Source organism: Melozone crissalis, unplaced genomic scaffold, assembly GCF_028551555.1.
Source record: "Melozone crissalis strain CALT ecotype California unplaced genomic scaffold, PUWL_Pcris_2 ptg000009l_1, whole genome shotgun sequence".
In the NCBI taxonomy this organism is placed as follows: domain Eukaryota; kingdom Metazoa; phylum Chordata; class Aves; order Passeriformes; family Passerellidae; genus Melozone; species Melozone crissalis.
The window spans coordinates 17,169,061-17,190,033 of record NW_026535787.1 but is presented as its reverse complement, the minus strand read 5'-3'; the positions used below and the strand labels follow the sequence as shown (position 1 = coordinate 17,190,033).

The following is a 20,973-nucleotide window of genomic DNA, read 5'->3' as shown; positions in this document are numbered from 1 at the left end:
GAAAGCAGAGAAACCCAGAGGCAGCTTGGAAAGCAATAGTTGTGGCCAGGCAGGAGGAGAGAAATCCACAGTACAGCACAGTTCTCCTGGGAGGTGCAGAGATACAAATGCACAAGTGTCAGCATATGTCTCTGTGTGTGTGTATATATATATGTGTGTGCATGTATATATGTCTAGTGCTTATGTTATATAACTATGCATAAAATGTTATTTTGTACCTTGGTGAGCAGGCACAATACAAATGAAACTACCAACTAATTTAGTAAGTCAGTGATAAGCATAAAAGGGAAAGAAGGTCAATTCTGATTCTGTGTCTCCTGCTGAAGTTCCCAGCCAAATCATCCTTTTTTCAATTGCTATCAGCTTTGTTTTGACTTTCCTGTGACTTACTTTTTTCTTTTATGAAATACAGTTGTTTTACCTGCTTTTTGTTTCTTAGCAAATACATTTACTTGACAGGACATATGAACTGATCGTGCCAATGTGTCCATTGATGCTTTATTTCAGAATAATGCCCCTGCAATTAGCACATTTGTATGTGCTTGGAAAATGAAGTTCAGTGTGGCTTTATGAGTGCAGACTGCCTCTACAATAACAGTGAGAGGCCAAGGACTGTAACTCACCTTACCTATGCAAAAAGCTGAGTGTTTTAAGACTCCTGCTGTTCCCAAGGTATTGTAAATGCAGGCATATTGTAAATGCATTCTTCCCTGTCAAAGGGAAGAATGATGAGCAGGACTCCATGATATCAGAAGGCTGATTAATTACTTTATTATGCTATATTATTTTATTTCTATTTAATTATATTAAATATGAACTTATATTATATAATATTATAATATTTTATAATATTTATATTATATTATATTATATTATATTATATTATATTATATTATATTATATATTATATTTATAATATAATATAATATAATATAATATAATATAATATAATATAATATAATATAATATAATATAATATATGTTTATTATATTAATTACTTTATTATGCTAGATTATTCTTCATTATACTATATACACTATATTACACTACATCTAAACTGAAACTGAACAAGAACTCAACTCAACTCAACAAAATCTCATTATTGCCTCCTGACCAACCATCAGGACACAGCTTGCAGAGATTGGTCAAGAAAACAAAATCTTCACACCAGAATCCAATTACCAAATCCCTTCAGGTAAACAATCCTCCATAATGCATTCCACTTGTGCACAAACACAGGCGCAGCAAATGAGATAAGAATTGTTTTGATCATTCTTTTCTCTGCTTCTCTCACTGCTTCCTTCAGGTTCAGAGAACGTGAATCCCACACCCAGGTGCTTATTTCTGTCCCACTGCCAGATGTACCCTCACAGCGAAGCCACCCAACAGGAGCACATCCCTGCCCTTTGCCACGGGAGTTCTCAGCCCAGCAAAGCAGCACAAACCTCACCACATCCCAGACTCTGAACCAGACCAGCCAAAATTGGGGTGGACATGCCATTGAGCAGTTGTAGAGGAGAGGTTGCATTTGATGAATAGAGATGATTTGAAATGTATTTTAAAATATGGCTTCTTTTCAGCTATGCTGCCTGTGAAAATTCGTTGTGCTGCTTATAAGAATAAAAATGCTCTTGCTTTTTCTAACTGAGAAGCTTCTGTCAGACTAAACCTGGAGCAAGAAATTATCTTTGCTATAGTAAGGACTGGGATAGCGCTGGATCAGGGTTTTCTGCTGACCAGAGGGTAAATACTGCAGTTACTGATACCAGACTAAGCTCTGCCATGGGTTTCAGTGTATATTGATTTCCTTTATATATAAAAGTCATATTTTAACAACACAGGGCAAAATTTGACCACTTGGACCTGTGCTATTGATGACAGCTGTCTCCTGCTGGCACTGTAATTATTTTAGTCTCAAACTCATGCTTGCCCTGGTCTATCGTGCATGTTCTCACTTGGTATGGACAGACTCCCTCTGCTGGAAAATGAAGGTTATGAAGGTTATCTAGTAGATTAATGATTGTAAGTGAAAGAACTTGCAAACAATGTATTCTGCAGCAGATGTGCAATTTTGACTTACACTGTCCAAGGAATTGTAAAAATATTTTGATTTCTTCCCTAATCACTGGAAAGGAGCTAGGACGTTTTATCTTCATAGTTCATCTCTGAACTTTGTAAAAATCCACACCACTGCACTAAACTTATAATGCACTAATGCACTGAGTAAAGTTTTGATTTCTCTTTTCTCCTGTATTTAGAATCCAGCCTTGAATAGTTCCCCTATGTAATCCTAAAGGACCCTCTCTTCATCACAGAGGACAAGAACCTTACAGATGCACCAGGACATGACATGTGGGACAGGCTGGTTTCTTTAGCAGCAAATTCTGAGTGCACTGTTAAAAGCAAGTGGGAAAGAGCACTTGCAAGCAGGATTTTAATGCAAGAATTCCTGTTATTTCTCAGGAATTTTATGAGGTGGAGCTGATATATTCCTTTCAGAAATTAAGATCGCTGGTCCAAATTATTTACTGTATCATTGATCTTAAGGAAAGGAAGGTTACCATTGTTAGATTAAGTCCTATTATCATCAGAATAACTTCAGCAGGATCCAGGTCATACACAGCTTTACTTTTTTTCTAGAAGAATGTGTTATCCAGTGCTTTCTATTTTTACTTATTTGATACCAGACAAAAGAGTATTGAGATAAGATCTGTGTTTTAAAGCACCACTATAGCACAGCAGTTATGCCTGCTTCTCTCACTCCACCCCACCAATGTGTCTCAGATGCCACCTACAGAAAGAACCTCCAAAGAGAGGAGGACTTGGTGCTTGGTGCCTTTCCTGATGTTATCAATATAGGCAACAACTAGACCATATAACTTATCTCTATCTCATAGAATCACAGAATGGTTTGGGTTAAAAGACTGATTGGTTCCAAGCACTGTGCCATGGGCAAGGAACATTCCAATAGACCTGGTTACTCAGGGCCTCATCCAGCCTGGCCTCGAACACTTCCAGCAATGGGGAGTCCACAGCCTCCATGCACTTCTGAAAAGGAAGTCAGGCTTCAGTGGGAAGTGAAGACAAAGGGATGAAGAAATCCATATGCTCACTGATAACAAATATTGAAAACATGAAACAGAAAGGGGAGTGAGCAGGAAAACTGGTGAGATTCAAGGCATTCATGAAGGAAATAGGAACATGTGAAAAGTTCCTATTCAGATTTCTTGTAAGTCCCCTTTAGGTACTGACAGGGGCTCTGAGGTCTCCCTGGAGCCTTTTCTTCTCCAGGCTGACTAGTCCCCAAAACTCTCAGCTTGTGATAGGTGTTCCAGGCCTGTGATCAGTTTGGTGGCTCACCTCTGGGCTCATCCCGCAGGTCAGTGTCATTCTCATGTCAGGGGTCCCAGAGCTGAACACAGAGCATCAGCCAGCAGGGAATTAGGAAAACCGGTTGCTCCCTCTCTGCAATGCCAGCTCTGAACTGCAGACATTGAAGCACCCAGCTGCTTGCAGCTCTTTTGGAGCACTGTGTTCCATTTTTCCACTGATACAGCTATTTAAAGCATGACACATTCTGGCTGTGTCTGTAGCACCTTCAGTGTGGCCCACCATCTTCACCTTTGGTCTTTCCATCAGTGCAAAACATTGTAAAAAGCCATTAAAGATAGAACTGAGGGTTCTCCCACCCTCTAAGTAGCATCTGGTAATCCAGGATTACTGCAGCAGCTTCAACACAGTTGTATCACCTCTCAGTCACCAGCATTCAGGGTTTAGTCAAGATTCTCTACTGTCTATATTGCAAGTAACAGAAAAAAGGCCCTGAGGGTTTGCCAAAACCCCTCTTTATGAAAGCTGTGCATGCAGTGAAGTTCTGTGCTCCTGTCAGTCCCCAAGACACCAATTGCAGCTACCAACCTCTTCTGCTACAACTCTGCTTTTGCTTCATCAACATCTGAGCCTTGCTGAAAATTCTCTAGTAGAACCAGATATGAAATTGCACATGGAAATTGCACATGGATCCAAATCTCCTTGATTCAACTGAAAAGAAATTTTTTATAAGTCTTAAGCATTCTCAGCTCAGAATTGCTTTGGATTGGGAAACCACATTACAGTGAGCACCCTGAGTGAGTGATGGATATTATGGTTGATGCCCATTGACCAGCCGAGACCTGGATTATCCTAATGTGAGAGTCCTTTTGTTCCATGCAAAAGGCATTAAAGAAGATGAAGCAGCTTCACCTGCAGCTGTGGACATGTAGAATTTGGCACAAAGGAAAAGGAATTCATGAATATATATTATATTTATCCCAAATCTTGGGCTAAACTTAAGTTGTCAGTTCTGCATAGGTGAGAGCAGCCCAAAGTTACTTTGTTCTTCCTGAAGATCTTTTATTGCTGCTGGGACCACTAGAGCAAAGAAATGCCCTAATCATTCCTCTCTGGCAGGTATAAACTTGTGCTAATCTGAAATCACTGTAGCTGCTTTCTGACAGGCAGATTTCTCTGTATAGGAGTCCGCAGGGAGTAGACCCACTATATTTAAAAAGCTCATGAGAAACTTTGAAGATGTATTTTGTGTATACAGGAAGAGCAGTGTACCAAATGAGAGCCATTGCATAATGGTCCAGGAAGGGCTGCTTTTCAAAGGACCAAACCCTGGCATCCACCTCATATCATGGGAGATGGCTGCAGGCAACCATGTCCATGAATCCTTCTGCTCAAGCTTTACAGCAAAAGAGTTCTTTTTTGATACTTCACTATCAGGAACAGTGCTAATTCTCCAGCCTGAGGACTCTCTGTAGGGGCCTTGATGGCTTTTGGATGAAAATTCATGTACAACTGTCACAAGTCGGTTGGTCTTCTCAATTCACCAAAACTTTTGTCAGTTTAGAAATTGTCTTAACTGAAGCATTTTGACAAGCATATAAGAAGGACAAGAATGCATATAGTATGACAGAATATTGATGCTCATTGTATCACTTCTTTCTCTTATTTTCTATCTGACCTCAGGGACAAGACACAGCTGAGAGAAATTATCTTTTTCCAAAGAACTGTAGATACTGAGCTGGGATTCAGAGGAATCCTCCTAATAGGAGCGATAGCATCTGTCAAGCCAGCCTAAAACAACAGTAAAAATGAAAATCAACATGCTATGAGCAATGTTTTCTTTGATGAGTGGGTTTATTTTCACATTTGTTCTCACAAAATTACCTAAAGCTCTGGCACAACAACTGCAGGCAGAGCATTCTTTATGAAGTTTGTTGTATTTCAGTGTTCAATTCTCTCATTAAATGACTAGATTTTGGCTGTAATATCTCTCTGGAAATATTTCAAGACCTGTCTGTTTACAACAGTTTTGGCAGAAAGCTGTGATAAGCTCAAAGTCCTGTGATTATGATTCATTGCTCTGTGAATAATTTCAGTTATCAAGCTTGATTATATTTCTACATGGTTTTACACTATTCACAGGTACACTGGGTGCATTCAGAGCCAGGGCTGTGCTTACCCAAATACCTTTTTTATTGCTAAAGAACAAAAACCTGCCGAGTAATATTTTAATATTTTTTGTAGTTAATATTTTACGTGTTTTTTTTAATAGGTATTATATTCTTCTTCAGTTATGCATTGTGGTTATTTCATTTTTATTCATGCATTTAAATATTTCCTACTTTTTTCCCCAGAAAGGATTCTTGTGAGCATTTACATAAATACAGCTATTACATCATTTTACCTGTGTGGGATATGGCATTTCATATACCAATACATGGTAAGTTAACCAGCACTCAAAATTGAATTCATCCTCCAAACCATGCTGCAATGAAACAATACCTGAGAAGCAAGCATAAATATTTTGCTTTGGGAATGCCCACCTGACAGATGAGGTAACCCCAACTGATGTCCTCTTCTCAGCCCTCTCAGAAAACACTGGGGTGCAAGGCTCTCCTGCTCTTGAAAGATTTCTATGTACCCACATCTTCCCTTCCCACAGGAGCACTTTCCAGCTAGTCTGAACTGCTGGAAGAATTCACAGGGATGAGTGTTTCATCAGACCATGGTCTTCCACTTGTAAACACAGCAAGTTTAATATTTCCTTCATGGGTCCCTTGAATCACACCAGTTTTCCTGCTCACTCCCATTTCTGTTTAATGTTTTCAATATTTCTTATTAGTGAGCCTATGGATTTCTTCATCCCTTTGTCTTCGCTTCCCACTGAAGCCTGACTTCCTTCATGGCCAGGGTTTGGACTCTGATACAACTTGCAGCCATCCCACTCTTGGGAAGCTCAGGAAAAGCAAACAGTGTTTGCCCAGGAATGGGTGTGTGTGCAGAAACTGCCTGCTGCCAGCCCTGTTGCCTGGGAATTCAGGGTGGAATCAAGGCAGTGACTATTTTTTATGTCATTTGCCACAGAACTAGTGACCTACTGTGAGAATGGAAACCCTCTGGAGTCTTTCTGACACAAATATCAGACGAGCCATTGCAATCAGATTCCCCTTCAGATGGTTACCAGCCTTCCCAAATGCCCAGTTTCTTATGGAATACTTGTTAATTTCTGTGGAGAATGATTTCATTCTATCAAGCAAGATTCAGTCCACCCAAGTAATATTATTGCTCAGACTGGAAGGACAGAGCTGGAAAGGGCTGCTGGTCTGATCAGCCATGCTACAGAGCAGGAGAGAAGAACACTTCTGAGTCAATAGAGGGCATTGTGTGAAAGCTTCTGTTTCCAAAGTCACATCATGGGGCTGATGGGCCAGTTCAAGAGCACATAAACACTTACAGACCCTCCCTTCAGAGAGATGGGATTTGGTGAAATGCAGGGGAGCTGTTTGCAGACAGAGCTGCCCTGGTGGCAGTGAGGTTTCTCTGCGCTTTCAGGGAGATGGTGACCAGCAAGTCAGAGGCAGCCACACAGCGCTCTCCTATTTTAGCTCTGTTTGGTATTTTCTTTCCATCAGGTGTGGTGTTCACCACATTGGTTTGATGAACACAAGCCCCGTTGAGTTAACCTGTCTGTACAACAGGAGGAGGCAGCTGATGACCTGAAATGCAGGCAAAGCTGATGCAGCCATGGCATTCAGCTCTCCCAGGATGGGAGGACAGGCTGCTACCTGAAAGGATGTACGTGAGAGGTTTTACCTGAGAGCTCAGACACAGCTGGCCATATTCATTTCTATCCAGACCTTCTGTAATGCAGTCTTCTGATTAAGGTTGTAAAGGAAAAGTATTTAAGTTTTGGCTGACAGAAGAACTTTGCAAAAAATTCAACCTGGATTGGGAAGGACAGGAACAATGCATAGGAACAACATTTTTCCATTATTAGATTTATTAGTTTATAATACATGTTACCAGTCAAGAAGCAATTAACAAGCATCAGTAAGGGTTCAATTGCTTTCTTATATATCCCCCAAAGCTCTAAACAAAAAAAACCAAACAACTCAATCCCTTAATGTCTATAAGTGTTACAAAGTTTTAAGGATGCCCTAAGCTTTTAAAGGGCTGAATATTCAAAAGTAAGGCTCTAAGGTAAATGAGTAAGATTTTTGTTAATTACAGAAAAATCACAGGAAGAATATCCATCAGACCTTGACTTTTGCTCATGACTTCATTACTCTTCACTCTTTTCTCCCTGTATTATCCAAATCAGGCTTTCTCCATACTAGGCCTGGGAAGATTATTCCCAAAGAGAGAAGGGTTGTATCTGCAGAGAACACTGGCACTTTGAAGAGAGGGGAGCATAGGGGGATTGTGGGAGAGTGTATGTGTTTGTGAGCATGTGGAGATGAGATTTACACCTGTGTTCAGGAGGTCCTCAACCAGAGGATCAGCCTTTTCCCTGTCTATGGTCCTGCTCACCAGAGACAGCCAGTTTGGCCCAAATTCTGGAAAAGGAAAAAGGGTTGCAATGCCCCATCAGCTCCTTGAAGATATTCTATGGAAGTATGAGAGAACCAGAACATCTCTGGTTTTACTAGAGAATTTTCAGCAAGGCTCAGATGTTAATGAAGCAAAAGTAGAGTTGTAGCAGAAGAGGCTGGCAGCCACAAGGCAGTAAAGTAGTAAATGGAGAGAGGAAAGGTCACAAAAGAAGCAAGGTAATGAGGTGATGTTTAAAAAAGGCTGCATATGGCACTCGATGCCATGGTTTAGTTCAGGTGTTAGGGCATGGGTAGGACTCAATGATCTTTAAGGTCCCTTCCAACCTAGTCATTCTGTGAATTCTGTGGGTAAAGCTGAGAGAAAGAACTAATTGTGTGAGTGGGGAAATGGGACTGAGGACATGGGAGAGGGCTGGGAGATGCCAGTGAAATGAGTCACACTGCAGAGTGACAGGAAAAGCAGTGAGAGGTGAACCATCAGGGAGGTGTAGAAGAGAACATGGGCTTCTCTTAATTACATACATTTAGAGATGAAAGACTGTCAGAGCAAAAAGATACCTGTTTTCAAGACAATTCTAAGTGAATGTCAGGAAGCAGTTGGCTGTTTATATGTACCTTTTTCTTCCCAAACCTACCAAAAAGCTTGTTTTCAATTAAAAAAGGAACATAAGGCTTTGCATGGCTCTGTAACATATAGGTGGTGGCCTCCTCTTAAAGGAATGCATCCACCACTGTCCTGCTGCAATGCTAAATATGCCTGAAATCCTCTTATGGTGGTTAATCTCTAACTTGGATCTTGCTACTGATACACTCCTATGACAAAGGTCATATTTCTAGTGACAAAAGTAAAGAAAGGAAGGTAATAACATGGTGCCAGCAATGCAGTTGATTTTGCTTTTATTTTACAGCTTAGGGGTTATTCTAGCTAACAGGCTGCTTCTAGTCAAAACAGAACACAAATGCTCCCTCTGCTCTTCTGGGGGAGTGTTAAGATTGATTATTTCAATGCATTCTAGCTGCCTGTGGATACATAACCTTTCTGAATGCCTGCTTGTGATGGAAACTGTTCACTGTGTTTTGCAGGTACTTCTGAACTTTCAGCTTCGTCCCGCTCTCTCCTTGCCTCTGATTTCTCTCCCATTTTCTTATGAGACTTGCTTTTTCTCAAATGCAATTTTTCTCTTTCTCGTCTCTCTTTTGCACCTTCAGGTTGCTAAAAGACAGGGAAAAATAGCAGGGAATTAAAAGAGATTCCTACAAGAACAACAACAACAAAAAAGCTCATTATTTTATTTCACTAAGTAACAAAATGTTCCAGTAACTTCCTCATCAAGATCAGCTTTACCATGATGGGCTCAAATTCAAGGCCCAAGCCAGTCCCCCTAAAGCTTAGCAAGAAGCAACACACATGCTTTGGTTTTACTCTGTATATGACAGGAGGGTCACAGGCTCAGTGCACTTGAAGAGGAGAGCAGACAGGAGGGAGAAAGAGAGGGGCTCTGAGATTCCAGCCCAGACTCCATGTTTCTGTCCTTTCATGTGATCCATCTTTACATCCCTGAAGACTTCTCAGCGCTGGCTGTAAAGACCTCACTGAAAACAAGGTCTGAAGGGTTCTTAAAGACACATTTATATGAGAAAAGCAACATGCAGGGAAGGAGATTAATTACCTTTCCCAAAGTGTTCACCTGTCTGATCATGGTGGTTTGAATTGTACCCACAGAGCTCTGAATGCAAAAAAATGCTCCATTTGAAGACATAGGTTTAAGCCCAAATTTCCTTTCAGATCTCTGACCTATTGCTCAGTTCTTTGAGATTCACAAGTCCTTCACATCTCCCAAACTACAATTGTGACTGAGGGAATGGCAACAACTTGGTCTTCTTGAAAAACAGATTAAAATACAGCTCAAAACATCCCACTGCTGAATACAGAGGGGCACTGGAATCCCTGCTTTTAGCTGGAACTGAAGCCATAATTAATGCGTTGTGCTCACTATACCTAATCATACATCAACTACACTACTACTCACTACTACACTACTACTCATAGACTTTCTAGCCACAGGCATTTTTGAGAAATTATAAATGATAAACCAGACAACCACTGGTGAATGCTGGCACATGAGGCAATGTAAATTTCCAAATGAAAGCAATTGAGTAGTTCCTGAAGAGGAAAAAGGAGATTAGGGAGCACACTTGAAATTTTGACCATGGTGTAACAGTGCTGTCATCATCATAATTCTGCATATTCTTAGACAATTGGTCATGCAAGGACTATAATTATGGGACTGATCATGTAATTATGCTGCCTATTGAAAATAAATTTTTCCTCTTCTTTTGCTGTGCAAAGAGAGTTGAAAACTACTTTTCCATACAAATTGTCAGTGTCAAGAACCTGGAGCAAAAAAAGGATACTTCCTTCTATGGCTATTTGATGCTAATGTCAGGTGTTATTCAAGCACAGCTTTTTGAATGGAGTGACAATTTGCTGGGGTTTTCCTGATACTTAAAAGTGAGTTGGGATTTATTACCCTTTCTTCCATTGCAGGATACAGCAGATACTATGCATCATAATAAAAATATATTAAAGTCTAGATAAAAATTGGCAATTGGCTATTTCATCAACACTCACCAGACAAAATGCTCATGGCTCTGGACAGAATGATGGGGAGAAGGATGAAATGGGCAGAGAATCCCCTGCGTGCCCTTGCAGTAAAAATATGTTCTACTTATAGCAATAGCTGCTGCTGCAGCTGTGTGGTGACACTGCAGAAAGCAGATGGATGGGGTCCTGAGGGGTAAATGAGAAGCCTCTCAAACACTGCAGTGTCTGGCAGTGTTACAGACAACTCCACATAGGTTAAGTCAGGTCAGCAGCTGTGAAAAAGTGAGCTGGGTCTTGCAGCAGAAGTGAAGCAAACCTGGGTTTGTATTGTCATGTTTTGTGGCCACAGCCATAGGAATCTCTGAAAACATTGCCACATGAGCCAGTGTGGTGTTTCATTTTGAGGATAAACATTCCTGAATAAGCCTGGATAGTCACACCACATCAAGAATCCTCACACTAATGATACAACTTTAACATGGTTTGTGCTACTCGTGGTCATTTGAGACCATATAATATGAGAAATTCCAATTGGAGTTTATTTCTGCACTTCCCCCAGCAAAGTCACAGCAATTACACAAAGGATGAAGGTGACTTGGTTTGCTGGGCTTTTTTTTCTTATGTAGTGATCTTATTACCTACCAAAGAAACTGAGCGTTTGCTCTTGAGATGCAATTGCTTTTCAAAGGACTCTGCAAATTCCTGAATGGAGTTTGATCTCGTCTCTGGACATGAGCTGTCTGCTGAAGGTGTTCTGCTTGCCTTCCTGTGGCAGTGACATTTGACATCTTGGTCTTCTTGAAATTCCTTGGAGCCCCTGAGGTGGCCTGAAGATGAGCCTTTGCCAGAAGCATGAAGTCGTGTTGTATGGAGGGAGGAAAGCTTGGCCTGAAAAACAAAAGGTCTTTGTTGACTGTTGAATAGCAAAGCAGAACACACAAGGCAGATTTTTTTCTGCCACAGACACTCTCCCAAACAGTGGTGCAAAGTGAAAGACCCTCCCCAGAATTCTGTATCTTTCTTTTTAAGTGTAGGAGAAACACACTGTCAAGAACTTGCTTTCTGGAGGCAGCAGGGGCAGAATTTCCTATTATTCCTGGGTTTGAGGATATAAGTTTTGGCACACAATGAACATTCCAAATGTAAAGTATGCTGGGTCCTCTTAGTGTTCACTGATACAAAAAGGAACTGGGACTCTTCATAGCCTGAAAAACTCAGGACTTGCACGTGGTTGCAGTTTCTCAGCAGGACTTTCAAAAAGCAATACCCAGCCCTTTTGGCCAGATGAGTCAGGTAAGAGGTTTGACCCACGAGCGCTCCAGGTCTTATCAGCTGTTGGAGTTTAGAGTGTGACAGCAACCATTTCTCACCCAGTTCTGCCAAGTTTTCAGCACGGTCTACATGCAGACAAGCTGCTTTATTGCCCAGCTTTGAATTTTCTGCAGGATTTTTGGGCAGAAAGATTAGTCTTCAAGACACTTGTCTTCAAGACATTTATCTTGAACTAATGAAGAAGCACTTTCAGGGTACAGAGGGACACATCCCTACCAAAGAAGTAGTAGGAAACAGACTTCTACAATTATATTTGCAGGACTGAAGTCAGAATGAGTAGATAGTTGTTAGGTTTCTGTGTGATTCAATTTTCCAAGACCTGGCATGCAGATAAAAGCTATTGATCTGCATCAGCTGCTTTTAATTGAATGCCTGCAAAGAGGATTAAACTGATACAGAACTGCTGTGGCCTGTGCAGTCATAAATTGGTGATTTTAGAAAGGGACAGACCTGTAGAAGAGAGACATGAGAAGGACACCACACAGCTGGGGATATCCCAAACCCTGTTGATGATTTTCAGGACGAGTAGATGAACACAGGTAAGATGCAAATGGTGAAAGTTGTGAGAGATGGGAGGTACTGACAACCTGCAGGTGTCAGATTAAAGCACTCCAGGCACTCAGCTGCTGGCATACATTTCTGAATGCATCTTTGTTTTGGACATTATAAGGAATTTCTCCACAGAAAGGATGACTAGACATTGGAATAGACTGCCCAGGGAGGTGGTGGTGTCTCTGTCTTGGAGGTGTTCAAGGAAAGACAGGACATGGCACTCAGTGCCATGGTCTAGTTGACATGGTGGTGGATTGGTCAAAAGTTACAGTCAATGATCTCAGGGGTCTTTTCCAACCTATTTGATTCTGGGACTCTTTATTTTGTATAAGCCTTCAGTTACTAAGTAACCCTGAGAAGTTCTGCTGGCTTTAAGGGAGCTGTGATTGTTTATAACAAAGGAAGGTTTATCCCACCAATTCTGCAATGCTTTCTAATAAAATCCAGTAGAAAACCCTACACTCAGTGCAGGGTTTGTGGTGTGTGTATTGGTTGTTTTGTTATTTTAACAAACAGGGGAAAACTAAACCAACTGGGTATAGTATTCACGTGAATCTACAAACCTTAGACTGCAAAGAACCTGAAATATGTCCTGCACACAATTTCATTCACTCTGAAGTTGTGTGCAGGACATATGCCTGCTCCTATAAATGTATTGGCACAACAGGGACCAATGTAGCCTTTCTTTGGATAGAGATGCTGTGCATTCCTATGGCTGTGGCTGCATCACATTAGACAGGCTTGATGAGAGATGCTGAAAATAATAAATCTTGCACCTGACAGAAGTACCTAATATTTGAAGAGTGCTTGCAAAATCTATGGTACTGGTTCCATTTTTTTCCCAGGCATAAGCCTTACTATATCCAGTATTATGGACTGCCTCTGAGAGTAGTGTTAATGATTTCTGCTGTAGTATTTTTACTTTGGTTTCAAACCAGTCAATACAGCTGTAAGTTCTGTAAGGTCATATTGTATTGTTACTTTAGAAAGCATCAAAGCAATCATATTGTGCTCGAGGGACAGGAGCACACATGCCATGCCAGGCTCAAAAAGCTAAATGTCTTTTCTGATATTTTAATGTCATCAACATATATTCTTTCCTGGAAATAAAAATTGTCTCATGGTAAAAATCACTGGTATCTGTTCCTAGAGGGTTGGGGAAAAAAGCCCAAACCAAACACAGGAGGACAGCTGAAATGGGGGATTGTGTTCTATCAGTCTTGTTTTGCAAAGACTGTAAATGTTTTCTTTTACTAGGACATTACTTTTTAGTTTCCCTTCACAGACAGAATTACAGTTAAGCCCTTAGCAAAAAGACTGCGGTTTACCTACTGATATGGCAGCAATGGTCCAGAAAAGGGACAAGCTTTTCTCTGAAATGCCCATCTGCCTCAGAGGGCTAAGGGTAAAGATAGACTGACAGGTCTATGCAATCATATTGCTGTGACTGTTCTTTCTCTCACAGTGCCTGTGCATGATACATTCAATTCTCCACTATCAAAATGGGGATTGTTTGCCAGTGCTGGGAAGCACCCAGGGATCTCAGGGATTGTTTCTTATTCCCATTAGTACTCCTTTTTTCTGTGTTGGGCAAAGGCCACCCATGTTCAGTGTATCTATTTACAAAAGAGCTAATATTCTGCTAATTGCCAATCTCAATCACATAAAAGGTACACGAACAAAAATACTTCACACAACAAAAATTGTTGTCAGTATAATTTGTCTTATGTCTTTCTCAGTTTCTGTTGTAGACAAGTTAATTGTTTACATCTTTTGGGCTTGATCTGAGAGCTTGCACAGCTGTCAGTAAGAACATTAATCTTCAGTGTGTCAGCACAAGTGTTCATTGTTTGCTGGAATTCACACAATGACCCGAGTATTTTAGGTATATTTTGGAACATCTGACATTCAGATGCTCTCCCATGGCTTCATTTCCTTCTGAGAAGCTTACAGACAAGCATATATTTCTTTAAAATATTTTGGTCTGGCCTTCAATTGGTCTATAATAACAACATTGTGGTAGATGTTCAGTTTAAAGTTTAGTTTAAATTAAATGTCAGTAACTTCAACAGCAGTCATTTGTTCTGCTGCCACTCCTAGCAATTTTCTCCAGTGAGCAACAATGTCTGTTTGAAGGTGGATCCATGTATAGGGCTGTAAACTTCTTATCAGTTCTCCTTTGTCTCTAATCTTTTCCTTACAACATAATGTCTGGGAGGTAAGATATGTTCTGAACTTAAATGATGTAGGGTAACTGGAATGTGACAAGGAAAGTCATAGCTGGAGGCTTCAAAAAAGGTATCACAGTTCATTTGTCTAAAGTTTGCCAGGGGAACAAGTTAAATAAAGGAGATGGAAACAGCTGACTTAATTATCCCCAGGCAGTTTTTGCATTTAGTGTTGGCCCACAGCAACACACAGAGCTCTGAGCTCTCCAGGACAGTGGAGTTACATGCTGTTTTAGCCTGACAGATTGCAGTTACATGTTTTAGCTTGACTTGCAAGTGACCCCATGTAGGACGAATATAATTTTGTGTTCCCCTCTGCAAAGTGTGAATGACAATAGTAAAAGCATTTTGCAAAGCTCATCTCAGTGGTGTTTGTGAGGTATGCAAAGATATTGTAAGGAAAAAAATGAAAACTGTCGTTAGTTTGGGAGTTACTCTTCAAAGCTTTATCCATACTTAGGATGGGGGCTGTACCATGATAGGACACCACAGGAATTTAATTTTTGTCGTTGTGGTGGAAGCAATGGCTTGAGTGTCTCACTATAGTACAAGAAAAACTACAAGACCAACAGAGCAGTTTGGAGCTGAAAGTGATTTTCCAGCAGAACCACCTTTTGTGCTCCCCTGAGAGCACTTTACAATGCAGCATCAAAAGGCTGGGGGTGCTGAAGCAGTTCCCATGGGCAGGACTGCTGTGCTGCTGGTGCCCTGAATAAAGCTTTGGATATGAGACCAAGTGAGCTGGCAGCGCTCTTTTGGCAGTACCCTTGCACCTGCACAAGGAGCTTTTCCCAACAGCTGCGCCAGAACTTGCTGACTCGATTTTAGACAGTGGGGTTATCTCAATTTTCAATGTTGAGACAGAAGAAAGGGTACACTGTGACCCACTGTGGAGGTTTTAGCTTTCAGAAGAGATGCACTCTAATCTCAGTTATTATTCCTCCTGATAATTAGCACTGTTCTGATAAAATGCAGACAATATTTAAATAACAGTGCCAGTGTTTTGAATCTTACAACAGTTATAATTTGCAATAATGAATCTTACAGTAGTTATAATTTGGAGTAACTATGCAAAACCCACACATCCAGATGCAATAGCTCTCAAGTTACTGCTTTCATTAAGGATATGCTCTTCTGGAGGTCTTTACAAGGCATCAGTAGTGCCCATTTGTTTAACTTCTGGCTTTGGTTAGACAAAATGTACTACTGCTCTTTACTACCAACTACTCAGCTTCCAAATCAAGAGTTCATTTCAAAAATGTATCTGCAAATTGTAAAATCCCCAGACAAATATTCCTGTCTCATTCCTCCAGTCAACAGCTGGTGCTGAGAAATAAAGCAGTTAAAAGTTACATCCTCTATATGAAACCAGGGGAGCAAGACAAATTTGTGTGAAGCATTAATGTAAAGGTCAGATGTAATTAAGTATACACAATATCTTTAGCTTGTTAAACAGTAACATCAAAAAGTCATAGTCTTTCTGTCAGCCAATTTAATCTAAATTCAAGGTATGGATTCAGGAATGCAAGTGTAGTAAAGTACTTGAATAGCTATTAGCTAACTCTTTAAATAGCTTTTGAACAAACAGAATACAAGGACATGCTAATACAGACACAAATATACAAGATGTGTTCAGCACCTTGCTAAATGGAAAGAGATTTAAAGTGCATTCTTACACTCCAGTTTCTCTTGAGGCTAGAGAAATCACATATGTATGGATCTCTGAGAGAAAAAAGTAAAATACAATAAAATTAATTAACCTCCTTCTCCTCCCGTTAATAAATGTTATGTATTCAGCATTTTGATGGAATACAGCAGCAAAGCTCTAGCTCAGAGTCTGTCTTGCAATCTGTGGCTGAGGTGAGATATAAGAGTAAATAACAAATGTGGCTGATCAGACCAGAAGTTATGAATGAAGGTTATCTCTCCAGCCTGCCCATGAATTCAAAGAGGGAGGAAGTGGTTTTGGACTCGTTGGTTTTCTTAGCCAGTTTTTTTGGAAATGAAAAATCCCACTGCTTAGAACCTGACAGCTGCAGAAGATAAGAGCTTGCAAGGTGGAAACATAGAATGGCACAAAAACAAAGTTTGGGAAAGATTATCTGCTCCTCTCCAATATATTAGCATTTGCTTCATCGCAGCCATAATGATCTAAGGATATAATTTTAAAATGGTTTGTAAGGAAACATAGTATCTTTGTTAAGACAACTGATGTAGTTGGGAAAAAAAGGAGACAGGTTGGTTTGGACCACCTAAATGTTCTTTTAAAACCTGAAATGAAAGAAACAATCTTTGAATAAAGAGAAGACTATGAACAGTTTTCAGTTTAACCTAATTTTGATAATCACTTAGACAGTTGTGTGTGGCCTTCTGAACATGAACCTGCCCCTTTCCCAACTGTTTGGGTTTAAGATTGTACTTCTACCCTAAAATCTTACTTCACAGTTTAGTAAGCTTTGTTATGTGTTGTATAATTGTTTTCAGAGTCAGATGTTTTAAAACAGGAGGGATTGCGTCCTCTAGCTTAAAACAGAAGTTACACTTATCTGAAAACAGGTAAGTCTTGAGGGGTAAAGGGCGAAACTTCCTGGAGACAATATAGTTGCATAATTAGGTCAAAACCCTTTTAATACATATGGAATTACACAGTTTTTCGCATGAGAACAGCCTTGTTACAGGCAGTCTTTATGTATGCAGGTGCAAAATGTTTTGATGTCCACCAGGTTGTGCTGAGCAGCCAGAACAACACTGTAGCACATAGTTACGCAGCTATTACACACTTCACCTTACATTTCTGGCCCTAACATCACTTTTCTTGGAGTTTGCCAGTTTTCTGTATGCCAAGACCCCAGAGCTTGACCCTGTCAGACAGCTACACTCAAAAAGCAACTAGCAGCTGCCAGCAGGAGCTGAATTTACTTGGCAAGGTGTCCCATACTTCTCATACATCCCTGGAGCTGTGCCTCAGGGGATGGAACTCACATTTATACATACACCAGTGCACACACAGAGAAAGCTGCACACAGCTCTTACCGGCAGGGATGCTCTCCTCTCACTCCAGAGTTGTGGCTGACGTTTCTTGTGGCCTCTGCCCTCCTTCTCCTCATCGATCAAGTTGTGGCCCCAGAAGCTGCTCATCCATTTTGCAAAGAAAATATCATCATCTTCATCATATTCCATGCACAGGTGCTCCAAACTTGGGCGGGGGGGGGGTCTCCCAGCCAGACAAGGCAAAGCCAGACAGAGGTGAAATTCCACCACCAAGCCAGTAGCTCCACACTGTTCTGCCAACAAAGGAAGCAGACACACAGTTTCAAACACTCTTTCTGCACTCCCTCCCCAAAACCCGTCCCACTGCAGCCCCAGGCACTGTCTAAACACAAAGTCAGGCCTTTCTCATCTCTTTTCAACTAGGTTTCCTTTAACCTTTCCATTGCAGTGATGTCCAATATGACACTGCCCCAGGGGGTGGGTGGCAGGGCTGGGGCTGCTCCCTGTGCTGCTGCTGAGTGCCCCAGCTGTCAATACCAATGCAGAATTGCCCACAGTTACATGCCTGCAGGGGGCAGGCCCAAAGTGGGCTTGTGATTTTTGAGAAGCAGCATTGACATATTGATGCTGGTCAGAAACTGGCTGGCTCTGTGGGAGGGAGCACAAATGGCCCACTGTCTCTGATGCTCTCTCTCGTCTGACTTCTGTTGCCTCTGCTCTTCCTCCAGTATTTCAGAAACATCATCTGCCTGTGTAGAAACCCTTCCTAAAGCAACTGCTCATTCATTTTTGGGCTATGACAGACAGTGCAATCTTGCAGCTGCTGCTTTTCACCTGAGTGATTTCATCTGCCGTATCAGGGATATGGGAGGCCCTGCCTCACTTGAATGCACTCAGGGTAAAAATGTACTGGTTCCTCCTTACCAGCTCTGGGTGTAAATCATACAGGCCTTGCCTCTTCCACACAACAGAGCAGGGCCAGGGAATGAGTTCTGGCCCTCAGACCAAGTGTCTAAACTGAGCACATGTACCCTGCGTGGTGTCTGTGCTGAGGGTCTCCTCCAGGCTCTGTACTGCAATTACTGCACTGTGGCTGTAATACTTTGTTGTCATTTTTACGCCTCCTTTATTTAAAAATCTCTGATATAACACAAAAACTGTTGTGGTTCATGAAACTGTTGTCTGCATGGTATGAAACTGGAAGATGTTTCACGTGCTTTGGGGCCTGCCAGGAGGACAATGAGGGCTCTGGGGCTGTAGAGCCTGTTGGGATGGTGCTGGAAGGCTGCATGGCAGGAAGAACCCAAATTGAACTTCTTACTTGTTGCCACATTTCTCTTCACAGAGAAAAGCAAGGTACAATTCTTCCCAAGAATATTTCTGGGTTTCACATTGTCTGAACCTCAGAGAAAGAAAACCCAACTCTTATCTCATTTACTACTCCTGTGTTGTTCACAAGTGGAATGCTTTGTGGAAGTTTGCTTACCTGAAGGGAATTGGTGACTGGATTCTGGTGTGAGTGTTTTGATTCATTGGCCAGTTGAATCCAGGTATGTGTGTTGGGACTGTTGGCTGACAGTCACGAGGTGCTGTGCAGTGCAGTGGAGTGTAGTTGAGTTTAGATCTGCTTGGCAGATTCAGTTTAGATGTAAAGTAATAAAATGTAAATATAATACAGAATAATATAGTATAATAAAGTAACTAATTAGCCTTCTGATAAGATGGGGTCCTCCTCATCATTTCTCCCTGCCATGGAGGTGGTCTTGCTACTATACTTACTGGAAGCAAACCCTGGTGTGTGCTGGTGTTCTTCTGGTGCCCAGATATTGCTGCGGAGATGCTGGTTGGTCCTGGCCACAAATATGCCAAAAAGCTTGCTGGTAATTTGGCATTACAGAGAACCAGTGGTCCAGCATTAAACGTTTCCCTCAACCTGTTTAGAATGACAGATGTGGCTACAAAACTCCAGTTTCATTCATGAGGGTGTGAGGTGTGAGTACAGTGTGGGACTGTTCATTCCCAAGAACACAGGTGAAGGGAATGGTTGGCCATGAATATCTGTGTGCCCAATTTTACCTTGTCCAGGGCAGGAAAGAGTGTGATTACAGAGTGACCTGAGTGCATGGGTGTGCAGATGGCATTGCCTCAGGTGTTTTATATGAGAACTTGGGGACACAATCATCCCTGCAGCAGCCTGGACAGGAGCAAGAGGGATACCTGCAAAACAGTACAGCAAGGAGACACCTGAAGCAATGAAAAGGATGCGTAGGCTGATTTTCTAGGTGGGGAAGGACCCTCCTGGCCATATTCAAGCCGCCTGAATTTGACTTACATCCTGGAGGCCACCCATCTGTGCAGGCAAGGCACACCTGAAGGCCTGCAGGAAGCATGTGGGTGGAATTGAGGCTGTCCCAGCAGGAAACTATTGACCTGTTGGATACATATTTTCTGTTGTGAGGAGAACAGGGAGAAGGGTCGTCCCACAGCTTTGTCCAAATATGCTTACATAAACAGTAATAATTCATCAATTAAAGGACATTTCTCAAGTTGTTTGCTACCAGGCATGCAGGCACACTGACTAAGAGTGCAGCAGGGCAAATTTTAGTTGGGATCCTGAGGTGTTTGCTTTGCAATCTTATTGTTGTTTTTATTTGCAGCCCTTTTTTCTTCTGTGCAATATGTCTTCTCACATTTCCCTCCTACTTACAATGAAATTTTCACACGAGATGACTGGGGCTGATTGTAAAAATGTATTAAAAACAACTCCTCTTCATCTTCAGCTGAGTGCTCCAGGGAAATAAGTGGAGACAAAAACATAAGCTTCCTCTGCCTACAGTTAAGGATTTTAACTAGGCATAGAAACACACATGAACAAAATTCCAGTATTATATATTAAATTATTTTTATGACAGATTCAATTAATAACAGGGAAGAAAACATGAAGATTTAATTTATAACAAGGATTGCTCCAAAATTCTTAAGTACAAAGTCCTAGAAAGTTTGAATCAGCCACATTAGCTGAAACTTCCCAGAATTAGAGAATCAACCAGGCAAGGTTGGAAGAGGCCACAGTGGATCATCTGGTCCAACCTCCCTGCTTGAGCAGGGCCATCCCAGAGCACAAGATTGTATCCAGACACATTTGGAATATCTCTAGTATGAAAAATGTGTATTTTATGATTGGCTTGTCGTAAACATTAAAATGAGTATTACATGTATTATATTAGAAAGTTATGTATTGTCTTAAGTAGTGTGTTAAATATAGGTTTGGGTAATAACATAATGTTAAAATAGAAACTATGCTATGTAGGATACTTTTTTTAAAGAAAGGACTCGCACTGAGATAGCAGCCACAGGACACCTAAATCTTTCAGAGAAAAA

The 20,973-nt window shown here is 41.1% G+C and overlaps 1 protein-coding gene across 1 annotated transcript; it reads right to left on the bottom strand.

The window, feature by feature from the left end:
• Positions 1 to 8,896: 8,896 nt before the first annotated feature.
• On the bottom strand, positions 8,897 to 17,790 carry LNP1 (leukemia NUP98 fusion partner 1). Its single transcript, XM_054270512.1, has 3 exons — positions 17,635 to 17,790; positions 11,132 to 11,377; positions 8,897 to 9,097 (listed from the first exon to the last, which is right to left on the bottom strand). Exons 1-3 carry the CDS (start codon positions 17,779 to 17,781, stop codon positions 8,897 to 8,899), a joined length of 594 nt encoding a protein of 197 aa, XP_054126487.1. The 5' UTR covers positions 17,782 to 17,790.
• Positions 17,791 to 20,973: the final 3,183 nt, after the last annotated feature.